This window comes from Trichogramma pretiosum, unplaced genomic scaffold (genome assembly GCF_000599845.2).
Source record: "Trichogramma pretiosum strain Unisexual culture from Peru unplaced genomic scaffold, Tpre_2.0 scaffold28, whole genome shotgun sequence".
In the NCBI taxonomy this organism is placed as follows: domain Eukaryota; kingdom Metazoa; phylum Arthropoda; class Insecta; order Hymenoptera; family Trichogrammatidae; genus Trichogramma; species Trichogramma pretiosum.
In genome coordinates, this window is record NW_019641710.1 from 1,761,840 (window position 1) to 1,775,480 (window position 13,641).

The 13,641-nt window shown below is 32.9% G+C and overlaps 2 protein-coding genes across 2 annotated transcripts; both read right to left on the reverse strand.

The window, feature by feature from the left end:
• Positions 1-1,363: 1,363 nt before the first annotated feature.
• LOC106658861 (nucleoporin Nup43) lies at positions 1,364-3,218 on the reverse strand. The gene is made up of 6 exons (XM_014381001.2): positions 2,959-3,218; positions 2,476-2,705; positions 2,267-2,388; positions 2,044-2,195; positions 1,728-1,974; positions 1,364-1,645 (listed from the first exon to the last, which is right to left on the reverse strand). Exons 1-6 carry the CDS (start codon positions 3,070-3,072, stop codon positions 1,470-1,472), a joined length of 1,041 nt encoding a protein of 346 aa, XP_014236487.1. The 5' UTR covers positions 3,073-3,218; the 3' UTR covers positions 1,364-1,469.
• Positions 3,219-8,307: 5,089 nt separating this feature from the next.
• LOC106658887 (cardioactive peptide-like) lies at positions 8,308-13,009 on the reverse strand. The gene is made up of 3 exons (XM_014381037.1): positions 12,838-13,009; positions 9,998-10,106; positions 8,308-8,964 (listed from the first exon to the last, which is right to left on the reverse strand). Exons 1-3 carry the CDS (start codon positions 12,841-12,843, stop codon positions 8,738-8,740), a joined length of 342 nt encoding a protein of 113 aa, XP_014236523.1. The 5' UTR covers positions 12,844-13,009; the 3' UTR covers positions 8,308-8,737.
• Between the last annotated feature and the right edge of the window lie 632 nt (positions 13,010-13,641).

The window sequence follows — 13,641 nt, forward strand, 5'->3', positions numbered from 1 at the left end:
ATTAAGATAATGTTTTTACGACCGAGGAGCGAGCGGAGATGCATTTTTATGCATCATATCCATGTATGTGTACGCTGTTCGCGCGCGTCGAAAAATGAGATATCATTGCGGGATCGAACGACGCCGATTTTAGTACGTGCAAAGTATAAAATGAATTTTTTATAGCAACTGTTTTTTCTTCTTATCTTGGTCACGGAGCAATGGAGAGTCGCCAAGGCGATATTATATTTGCGAGGATATAATATAAAGCGCGACCCACGCTCGGAGCTTCGTACGTAATCGCTCGACCGATGAATTCGCTCGCGAATGAAAAGTGGCACATTAAACAAATTTTATGCCACTTTTATGCTATTCAGTGTCCCTTTTTCGTACACGACACATCTCTCTATTTCTCCGTGTGTGGCGCACTGCACGTTGAATACGTTAATTTATCTCGAGAAAAGCAAATAGTGCCAAAGCATTATACGCGAGACTGGCACAGAGCTCTACTCAACGTTTTCATTGTGCACACAATGTATACGGGACACAGAGCTTAAACCTTCACTCACGCTCTCCGAGTATATTAAAAGCCTCTCACGACGTCTCGAGATGATCGATGAGCGCGAATGCTCCACGCGAGCACACATATATACCGGTTAAAGCTACCGATTTATCTGCACGTGTTTTTCTCTTTTCGCGCGCACTTCTATGCAGCGCTCGCTATTCTAATTCGCGTACATGCCTCGCGATCCGACAACTTCGGCTACTCTCCGAGTGATCGTCACTTTCGTTTTCCGTCCTCCGCACAAAAGACGCGAATGCCATTGTTAAAGATGGATTCTGTAACTCTTGTACATTTGAACGGTAACCTTCGCTCGCAAATTTCCTTAAATTAATTACAATTACGAAAGTGAAATTATTATTGAGTCATTTTATTCATAAAGTTTCCAAGAAAACCTCCAGAGGATCTTGGCTCCAGTGTAAAATCGTAACTTTGAATGACATTCGTCTTTATGCATCTGACGAAGATTTACAAATAAAATGATTCGTCTACATGAATTATCAATTATTTTTTGTGAAAATTACTAATTATTACGTATTGACATACCTAGCTTAATTAACATACTACTACATATAAATGTAAATTTAAGGTATTTATTGTGAATTAAAAATCAATTTTATCAAGCAGCAGTTTACGAGTTTTTTTATATCAATGACTTCATCTTTCTTGGTGAAGCCGAAAATTGTAAGCCAGAGTGTAAGGAATTTTACTTTGACTACATCCCAAAATAACAACTTTGAATAAAAAATATAGATTTATTTTAATTAAAACAATAATGTAAAAAGTATTATTTTATAACTAAATGTTGGAAAGAGTAAAAGATTTGATATGTTAATAAAATATTTATTGATGGATGTTTATTCCATCTGTATACAAAAAATTCATTAAATAATTATGATACAGGCATGGATTTTGAATCTATTCTCTCTTAAAATACACTTACATCACGTAAAACATAAATCGCCTCGTTATCGCCTCCAAAAATTAACGTTGCTCTATCAATATCAATACTATTCACTGGTTTATGTAACGGTGTGCACAGAGAATTAACATGAATATTTGCTTTATTGTTAATAGAATTTAACCAATGGGTATCTGTTGTATCTAGAATTTAAATGATCAAGATTAATGATACCATAAATGAATATAATTTATAAAATATAGAATATCTTAGGGTAAACTTTACCAAGCTTCAGTTTTGACTGCTGCGTATTATTCCAGTGCCAAACTTCTCCACTGACTGAGCAAGTAAATAAATTTTCTGGTTGATCTTTATGGAAAAGAATTTCACTAACGCTTTTAGAATGAGCACTTAGCTGACTTGTGGGATAAGTATTATATCTTAAATCCCACACAGTGAGACTTCCATCTCCTCCGCCTGCAACCACGATGTGCTTCTGTGTAGGATGATGTGCAATACTTGTTGCTTCTGTCTGTAAATTAAATTTAATTATTATTTTTAATCTGTGTACTTGAATGTTACTCAAAGATATATTTATTACCTTTGATTGTTCAGAAAGCATAATAGTTGTTGCTGGTACATCTTGATCGCTTCTCAGATCCCATACTTTCATGTGACCTCGAATATTTCCAGTTAGAATTTCACTATGTCTCAAAAAGTCAACACAATTTAAAGAACAACTGTCTGCTTCATCTAATAAATTCATGTATATTGGTTAATATATATTTCTCTAATTAAATAGAAAAAGTAAATATTTAATTTACCAATAACTCTAACAGGATTTTGTTGTTGAGCTGTCAAAAGATTTATTCTACCATCTTCTCCAACACTGACAATATCTTGCTCAAAATTTGATAAAGCTGTACATGGAGCTGATTCATTTTTGCTATAATGATAGATATATTTACAAATTGAAATTCAGTTCTAATCTATTTTTGTGGTGATCAATTATCGAGTAACTTTATTTACTTACTTAAATTTGTGAATGGTTTTCCATTCTGTCAATTCTTTCATATTAGGATAAGGATCATCTTCAAGTTTCATTACCTTCACAGAACCATCAGAAGAAGAAAAAACAAATTGATCTTTACAGATGAATTTAATTTCTGTCACATCCCCAACAACTGGACTAGATGATACACATGCAGGATACAATTCCTCTTCTTCATTCTTTTGAAATGTCCAATAACTAACTTTGTTGACCTGTTGAAGAACAACTAAATGATGTAACCTTATTTTTAAAAATTATTTTATACTTTACAAAGTAAAAACGATAATTATCGGGTAAAAAAAAACTAATTTGAGGTTATGTGACTGACATATTTTTATACAAAAACAAGTTTTAAATTTGTTAAAGATACCAATTTATTTAAAACACTTGTTTAAAGAAAAGAATAAGCAATGTAAGGTAAGTTCAAATGACGGTAATATTTACAATAACAATAGATGGACTTACCGGGTCATCCCAAGTGCCGCTGACAAAATATCTAGCGTCTGCAAAATCTTCGTGCTTCCAGCGCAATTTAGATATTTTTTCCGATACGAAAGTACCCTGTACACTGTCTGCCATTCTGTGAGTTGGATATAAAACTTTCTGGATGAGTGATCCTCCGTGAGAAACAAAATTCAAACCCAATGTTGGACTAGCGAGCGCGGGAACGATATTTTCATCGACCAAACAAACACAACACAATTTGCGGCAAGCCAAGCCGGTAATTGCAGCAGTGTGACCAGCACCGAGATCGAGCGCGCCGCCACCTGGAGACAAAAAGTCGCCACTAATCGCCATTCAAAGAAGTTTAAATCGCACAAAAATCGCACACAATATGACGATGAAGAAAGTTATAACAATTTGCAGAAAATAACTTTTTTCATCGTCGTATTGTGTGTGATTTTTGTGCGATTTAAACTTATCAGAGGGAATGTTACTAGAGGAAAAGTGAACAATGATTTATAAGGAATTGAAAAAAAAAGATAAATTAGACCAAGAACTTTATTATTAAAATAAAATTTATAATTATTAATGAGAACAAACATTTTCCAAGGTTGATATCTCGTCGATAATATTGTCCTCGAAAGAAACGAGATCGTCGGTATCATTTTCTCTACCCATTGATACAGTATTGTTATACATGACTTTATAATTAAAATCTTTAATCATTTTATCGGACGGCTTAAACTTATTGCAGCACTCACCGTTTGAATAAAAATTTAATCTTATACGTAGCAAAGAATCTAGAGAAATTAACTCTAATCTATTTTTGGTTTTAGTTTTAATTAAATTCATGATCGAAAATGCCCTTTCCACAACAGCGTTGCTTGAGGGTAAACTCAATAGAGTAAGCATGTGATGAGATAACTCTCTTAATGGAAATGCACCACTGGCGTTTGTTAAATTGTATGTTGCCACCCAAAATTTATTACTATCCGTCAACTCTTCTTCACTCAGTTTAGAACGTAAATCTATTGTCATAAGCTTAGCATATTGAGATTCAACCTTTCCTAATAAACTACGTGGGATCAATTCTTTAACGAATGGCAACTGCATAAAAGCAGGGCGTTCTTTGCTTAAACAAGTTTTTGGTGATATAGCGCTTAGCTTATAATAAAATTCTAGATTCGTTGGCAATCTTGTACATAGCTCTTGGCATAAACTTTTAATGTAATTAAAAACCCGGTATTGGACTTCCTTTCGCATTTCATTGTTGATATTTTTTGTTTGCAATGCTAATTGATATTCAACGCCACAATCAATCTCAGTTGGATGCAGAAAAGCTAAGTCATTATCCATTGCATTTATAATTACATTAATTTTATTTTCAGCTATAAAACTAGGTTTCATTATTTTACTGGCTAAAAATAAAATAAAATTTTTCAAGTCTTCATAAGCTAATCCTAGGTCTACGTTATTTTTTTGAAAACTTATATTTAAATCATTTATTTCTCCTAAAATTGGTGTAACTATTAAGAGGTAAAAATAAGTTCTATAATCTTGTAAAATTACGAGGATCTGTCTAGCAATATGAGATTTGTCCTTTGAATTACAAACTGATATAAAATGAGCTTCAAGCTCATCGTAATTGTGCAATATTACCCTAACTACATTATACCTGGATAGCCAGCGCGTCGCAGCGAGCTTTACAAAGTTATAAAAGTCTTTTTTGTTATCATTGGCATTAGTTTCATTGGCACATNATGAATTACAATACACTACTTTGAAACTTATTACGGTTGAAAATAGTTCACTTTGAAAATAATCAGATTCAAAAACTTTGTCAGATTCTTTAATGACACACGTACGCTGAACGATGTTGCAAAGAAACAAATGAGCCTCTGTCGTCCTTAACTATAGCTGTCTTTCTTTATCATATGTAAGGCGCTAGAGGTTTGTTTGTGTCCCATGACGCGTACTATAGGCCGAACTCAACTCGCTTCCTATGCGCCAACGCGATTGCAGACTTCTCATCGATTTGCGCATGTGTGAGGCGTGAGCTGCGTGATTTGCGCGCGCTCTTCGAGTTGCGAGTTTGCGAACGGCTGACAATTGCTACGGCGACACAGTCGGTTTTGTGCGCGTAAAACATTTTTATTTTTATTTAGATATAATGAGTGTGCATGAGTCAAAAATCGCAAATTTGATCTTTAATGGCTGAAAAATCGCCAGTCGCCATAATAAAAAAAAAATCGCCATGGACGTAAAGAAATCGCCAATTTGGCGATAAATCGCCATACCTGGTCACACTGAATTGCAGTAAACTGGCCGAGTGGCAGGCCGCACTGGCGAAAACGTGCTCGACGAGTTTGCGCGTCACGAGTCCCTTTAAATTCAAAAATCGCGAAACCGAGAACGCAGCGCATATCTCGATATCGTGGATATTTTTAGCCGTAGGGTTTTTCCTTCCAGTGGCTCGCGTGCAGAGCGTCGAGCGATCATGGCCTTTGTATAGTCAAGGGCAACGCACTGGAAACTCCGCACGATCAACGGACTCGAAAACGCGAAGCTATGCAATATCTGCTTTCGACGTGCGTGATTTTTTTGGCAGTGGGTTCGGCGTGTGCGGCAAATATCGAATCCCAACGTCACCGCAGCGTCATCGACGACAATGATAAGGACAATGGTAACAACGGAGGAGACTTTGGTAAGCGAAGTTTACTGATGGAATTTTAATTTTCAAATTGGATGGGCAGTTTAGAAATTTGAAAAATTTAAAGAGCAGAGCATGGGCTCGGTCAAAATAAAATTTACCAACGAGAGCGTAGTCTCCGAGGTGCAGCACACGACGTGCAGCGTCAAAACCGAGGATCTCGTCGCGAAAGCTCAATCGTCGGCGACGAGGATTTTGACTGGCGTCTGCACTGCAGGTATGTAAATCTTCGTGTAATTATTGTGCGCGACGCAATTGAGGCTTGCAGGCGATTCTGGCAGCGAAGAAATAATTTATTTTTCATCAAAGCTCCCGAGTATTTTTTTCTTCTAAGCACGCAGCAGCTTGCCTACTACGTAGATCATACGAGGAAAGAAATAAAGCGGCGCGCCTACGCAAACAGCCCCTCTTATTAATTCATTGAGCTTTTTAGCACGACCCCTTGCTTAGTGCCGCATCGTATCGAAGCCCGAGAGTAGCTGCACACATTATCGTGGACGGCAAATCATAAATTATCCGCTAAAGGCGCTTCAACCTGCACCGCACACGCTCTCGTGCCTTAATGCATTCTGACTCGTTGCGATTTCACGTGTTTGGGCTAAAATTATTAAGTACGAATTAATTTAGATGGATGGACCCTTCCGAGTTGTTTTTGAGGTATATTTTAAGAAAATAAAATGCAGTTGCCATATTTTTGAAGAATTTTTAATTAATTTTTTCTTGCTACGAGATGACTTTCAAGTTATACTTCGTAATTGCATCATAATACTAGCTTCATACTATGCGTGTTTGCGCGATATACTTGTCTTTTTATGAACTATTTTCATGAGTTTACACTTGCTGGGAAAATTGACACGATTAAAATAAAACTTGACTAATTCAAACATTGTAACTTCTTTCAATCGATAAGGTCGCGTTTTAGTTACAACAATATTCGGATTGGAAAATAACTTCTATTTTTTTAATGAAATTACGAATACGATCGATAAAGTTATTTAGTCCATCAACTTCTTCCGTCATACATATTCACAAACATACTCCAAAGGAAAACATTCAATTACGCGAATGGCTCGTTCGTTTTTTTATAGCCACAAAATCTCGGGCTACATAAATTGCCTGCGCTTAAAACTCTCATGGCAAAAACCGATTTGGCACGAAGTATTAATCTATTTATTTTAAATTCACATTCAATTTTCAATTTCCTTTACAGAGGAAATGTCTAAGGGCTTCAATAATTTGGAAAAAGTTTTTTTGGAAAAACTCGATCAGATCCTGCGAAATATCAGTTTATTAATGAAAATAAATGAAGAAATTTCACAGAATGCACCAGAAAGAAATATGAAACCAAGTGTCGTAAAAACCGCCGAACAATGATCAAATGAAGAGTTCAAAATAATATATAACTAAAATAATTAGTTTACCTAAGACGTGTTAGAACATTTTTTCTATAAATGCTATTACGGATAAGATGGTATTTTTAAAATTTTTGTTTGTAAAACACAGAAAAATTTAATAATCAATATAAGGAACTGAATTCACAAATGTAATAATGTAGAGGTTTGCTGCAGTTTAAGTTTATAAATACATCTAATTTAGTTTAATCCATAATGAATTTTCCCTTTTCCAATACTTGTTTATATACTTTTGCCTCCTCATAGAGGAAGCTATGTGAGAGGCTTGAAGGGTGTAGTGTCAGGCAAGGGAATCTTACACGAAATTCTAGAAATCTCTAAGTTTTTTTGGAGTTTCGTATACAAAAATGAAAACGGAATTAAAATTCAAAAATGAAATACTAATTTTCCCTTTAATAACCAAACCTTTTTATTTGTATCATTTTTCTGAGGAATCTCTTTGCCAATATATTGGCAGCGGTTTTCTCTATAATTTTTAATCTTGATTTGGTGCTTATTAAAAAAGTTTCGTTTCCTTTATTATTTCATATTTATTCGCATTGACACACTTGACTATCGTGTTACGTTACACTCTTGATTACTGACGATTCATTAGTTTTAATATCACTATGTAATGAATTACAACGGTTTGTTATACCTTTCAACAAAAGCATGTCCCAAGTTGAGTAATAAATAATTTACTTGATGCAGAACATAAATTTTTCTTATTCGTGTATTAGCATTAGTGTGTCAGGAAAAAAAACAATGACTTAAGTATTTTTATCAATAATGAACTTTACGATAAGCGTAATTATATTTTGTTGTACAAGATCTCCAGTTTCAGCCATGTGCACCTAATTTTTTTAATCATTGAAATTGGAAATGAAAATTGGAAAAATTAAGCTCTAACGAGTTTTGAAAAAAATAACGATGTGAATAGATCAAAAAAATATAAATCTAACTTTTAAATGGATTATATAATTTTTATTACAAAGACATAAAGTCTTGTGAGAATGCATCAAAGAGAATATTTAGATTGGAAGTTACAAAAAAGTACTGAATGACTTTATAAATAACCTCAGAGATCATACAAATTTTAAAGATCTTTAATTGTTGAAAAAGTGTAATGAATTAACTTTGTCAAACTAAAATTATAGTAAGTCAAGGCAGTTATGCGATTACTATATTTATATTTAAAAATATAACATTTAAGAAGGATTAGATTACTCGTATAGAATGAAGGAAAGATTGCGATTCTTCAAGTATAAGAAACGTTAAAATTATTATATTTATTAAATAATTTGCTGACATTAGCATTCTTTTTGTTAGTTTGATACATTTTAATCAATGTTTTCAAAATATTCAAGAAGTCTTAAGTATCATTGGTTTACATTTACTGTGCACATAAAGTTACAGATAGGATTCGATTATAAAAATTTCAATTATTTATTTTTCCAAGAACTTGACTGAAATTTTAATTTAATATTGTAAGTAATATAGGTCAAATTGTACATGTACATGAGTTATGATAAAGGAATAAAAACATTGAAAAAATTCGAAAAATATGATAATAAATATTGAAATTTTCTATTGAATTCACAATATATTCTCATATGGTTTTGATAAAAGTTTAAAATAATTTATTCTATAATTTAATAACTACCATTAAAATGATGTATTCGTACTGCTTATCAGTAATTTACACGAGGTAAGGATGTGGTAGTGGATTGATCAAGACAGGCTGCTGCTGCTCGTACTCCTGTCGCATCCTCAACTCAGCTTCAGATGCGGCTGCAGAGGCTTCGGCTGCCTTCCGGGCAGCAGTTGCGACGCGCAGGGCGTTTTGCAGAACCATCAATGGTGCCTTTTCTCCGTACATAGAGACAAAGTTAGTCCAGCTTGGATCTTGACGTTTTTTGCCACAGCCTTGAAATTCAAAGCGTTAATTCGAGTTTAAATCAATAACACTATACGCAAGAAGATATTATCCATACTCTTTGTTTATATTTTCATGATTTTTTAATAATTAATTATTATGGTATTTAGTTATCTTTTAACTAGAACATGCGTAAAAATCTTACAATCTACTGGCCGCACTGTACAATAAAAAATATTGTACGTAACTGGGGCGATTATCAAACTCCCGCCCTATGGTTATCAATTTTCTAATCCTTGTTCGTGACTTTTTTAAAATATTTTTTAAAGCAACTGTTTCGTGAATTTAGTTAAAAAAAGCATAAGCGATGAAGTTTCTCCTCTATATCAGTTAAACTCAACCATAAATGCAAGAATTAGTTAAACTATTCAAGTTTTCTTTAAAATTAACATTTGTAAGTTGTTCGTTTCAAATCTGGAAAAATTATGAAATTAAGTGCACCATTTTTTATGAGTAACACTTACACTATAAGTCTTACATTACAATCCCTTAATGTTTTACCATTGGGGCCATCGTAGTGAGAGAGCTCGTTTAGTCGGAAACCTACCGTGGCAGGGGGTAGCTGTTATTTTTTATTTAATGATAAAATCTCATGTAAAGCGAATAAGGCAAAATAATACTGTATTGAAATTCTGATAAAAGTAAAAGAAAAAGTTAAATATTATATTCTTGAAATATAGTGAATCTCGACTCATTTTATAGGTTTATTATTGTTTAATTTTTTCTGATTGATAAAAGCCCCTTCATTTCATTAGGCTTCTAACCAAATGATACACTGTTGCACAGTGTAATATTTCACAAAATATCTATATTTACTGTACTATCTACACTAACATATCTACAATATACGAAGTAGTCATTTAACTCCGTTAACAAATTTTAAAGTTTTATTTTTTTTTATCTGTCCACATTTTTCGAAAAAAACTTATTTTTACGCGTGAATATTGTAGAAAATAAAAGCATAATCGATTGCTTATTGATTTTTCACTATATATCTGAATTGTATTTGTCGTGTTCACTTACCGGTGAATGCGTTGCAAAATGGTCTTTTGGCAATTAATCGTCTATCGTTGATTGGAAGCGTTTCCGTCAATAAAACGACGAAAAGTAGCGATAAAACCAATTGCAGTACCTGTAAAAATCAAAAAATTATTTTAAAAAAATTCCAGCTACATTTGATGAGCTGGTATTGAGTTTTCAATAAAAAGTTTTTCAAATAAAAATTGATCCCGGAAAAGTAAACGAGACAAAGGTTTAGATAATAAACCGATGGCCTGTACTCGGAAGATCATAGCTAATTAGCTCTGCGGGTTTAAGCGCTCGACGGAGGCTTGCGAGTGCACATCACGTGCTTGACATATACACACACGTGTCTACACTATTGTGCTATGAACATCACGAGAAGTCACATAATGTAAATGCCTAATTAATACGTACCAGTCGATCGCATAAATGTTAACTACAATGATCAATGCATGTGATTCTCAGCTCTGATCATCCCGTGAAATAATTTGAACGATTTCTGCCTCTGTGTCAACGTAAAAGTTGTATAATGATGACTTTTCATACAAGTGTTAATGAGATTATGATTTTAATAGACCCTTACCAACATTTAATCTACGCGTACGTACTTTCGATTCTTTGAAAATTCGTTTTTTTGTGAGTTTTAAAAATTGTCCTCGTTTGGGTGTTACGGTAATCATCGCACTATTTTTGCGGGACCTCAATTATATTTCATGATTTTCAATTGTTTCAATTTACTGCCTGTGCAACTGTTTCTCGTTTAAAGAATTGAAAAAAGTCTTTTTTATTTTACAGTAGGGCTTTCGATTTCATTTGGAAAATCACTATAGATTATGATGGCATATTAGAATAATTCACTTGCATTTGTGTATACTACTGTTTCAACACTTTTTTGTGTAAATGAGTTGATTTTTTAAGTTCAACGTGGAGCTTCAATCATAATAAATATTTTGTCATTTTTTTCAAAGTACACAGTATACGTGATTTCCGATACTTATAAAAAGAAACTTGTGTCAACAAGAGCAAAATGACTTGGTACATGCTTAATGGTAAAGTAAGAAAGTAGGTAGTACAAGCTATGAAGCGAACGTAAAAATCGATTAATATTTTGCTTTAATGTATTTCATATATAAATTGCGAACTTCTGCGCGTATGTGGATTTTCATCTGAGTTTTTTTTTAGTGTATTTGACCGATAATTTTGATCATATATTCGTCGATCAAAATATCGTTGATTTCTTGTCTGAACGAGATTTCGAATGTATACGCCCATGTTCAAATAAACGATTTTACGGAAATATTGGAATTCCGCGTATTTAAAAGGAAAGTATTACAGCTTCTTTGATTTATTAAAAATATACCATAACTAAATATTTTAAAATAGATTTTAACTGAATAGAAAATATACAAAGCGCACTGTCACAAATCGTCTAATGATAATATAGTTATTTCTGAATTGCAGTAAAATTGTACGTTCCGTTAATTAAATTTATTCATTGGTATTTCAATTTAAATTAATTCGATGACTGAATGAAAGTTTAGAAGCATGCAATTGTAAATGCAATCTATTACTAAGTGTATGAAGTTATCGAGCTCGTTTCTTATACAACTTCATAAAAACTTATTAAAAGAGTAATTTCTTTTTTTGATCGATTGAAAGAGTTGAAGGAACTTATTAAAAAATGTCTGGTTTAACACAATTCTATGAGGTAAGTTTTGATGTGTGCATCATTTAAGTCCTATCGATGTAAACATTTTAAAGAGACGGCGAAGCCAGCCCTAAAATCAAATTTTCAATCGCGTTTTATACAACTTCTACTGCATATCAATCTCAAAAAAGGTTCAAAGTAAACTTCAATTTGATCTTTTATAGGGTAGCATAAAACTCTTTAAAGAAATATTCAGTACAAGTTTTCGAAAACAGGATTTGAAACTTGATTGCTGAGTTAGCTTTGACGTAATCTTGATAATTTAAATTGAACAATAAAATCTAAGATATTCTTCAAATGTAATCATTGATTAATTCGTATAATTTTTAATCTTGATTTGGTGTTTATTGAATAAGTTTCGTTTCCTTTATTATTTCATATTTATTCATAAATCTCGCGCATTGACACACTTGACTATCGTGTTACGTTATACTCTTGATTACTGACGATTCATTAGTTTTAATATCACTATGTAATGAATTACAACGGTTTGTAATACCTTTCAACAAAAGCATATCCCAAGTTGAGTAATAAATAATTTACTTGATGCAGAACATAAATTTTTCTTATTCGTGCGTTTGCATTAGTGTGTCAGGAAACAAATAATGTCTCAAGGGATCAATAATACATAAAGTAATCACGCATATATACAAGCATGTTTATGGATTGTGAAGGACTACGGATATGTTAAGAAAATATGCGAATTTATCTCTACGCTGATCAAAGAGAAAGAGCTTTCGAGAAGCGAGCATATTTTTAAAAAATATTAAAAATGAAAAAAGAAGTTAACAGGGATAAATTTCATATGAGTTTCTGAGAGGAAGGACAGCTGTATATATTAGAAAATAGTATTAATTTGATATGTTAACGTACAGATTGATAACATTTGTCAGGCAGCTTGTTTGAAATAATACAAGAAATCGAATTATAAGTTAATAGTTAATGCGGTATAAATATTAATGCATTATAATTCATAAATGAGTAAGATTAAAGGATATTGCTTTGTTAAAAATGAACATTTCAACATTAAATAAAAAAAAATTTCACTTGTTTAACATAATTTTTACATTGAGATTGAATTAATTTATAATCAAAATTAAACTAGAAAAGGGCGATAGAAAAGTTTTTTTACCTTCATGATGCTTATTCGGCCAAAGTGAATTTAACGGGTGACTTGATATTAATCCAGTTGCAATTGAAATATCTGCTATATTTAATTTAACTACTATTTAACTACTATATTAAAAGATGAAAACGCACAACAGTGGGTGTACTTTTGTTCGGTTCCGTCCCCGGCGTTTCGAATCGTTCACGAGTCGAATCGAAATTGATGAAGATTAAGCTCCGGTCGGACTTGAAATATAGTCACCTCATCGGCTTTGACGCTGCCTCCCAATACACGATGCGTCGAAAGGGATGCGCGTCGCTTCTAGCCGTGACACTGGGGTAGCTGCGACTTTTTTTGTCAGCTGCATCATCATCGAGTGCACGAAGTATTTCTTACACAAATGTATCTTAGAATGAGCAGATTATTTATGTTATAAACATTTTTTACCAAAAACAGATTCGAGATATCGATACATTTTTTAATCGTATGACATACTAATAAAATGTGCGGTTTCGATCAATTTGAAGTGATCATTTATCTATTATATTTTGAAAAGATTGGTGAAAAATCAATAATCTTTCGCCGAAGTGTTGAAAAAGATTGTATTTTTTGAAAAAATGGCCATTACATTTTAGATAAAACAAAATTTTATTTTCAGGAAATCTTGTTAGCGTATGCCGATATTGAATCAATCGCGTATGTATATTCATACCCAACACACCCTCCGGTTCATTGATTGCTCTTGACGGTATTCCCACTTTCAACCTAAAAGATATTAATGAAAGCAACAAGTGACAATTTTAGAACTAACCGCTCAGGTATTCATTA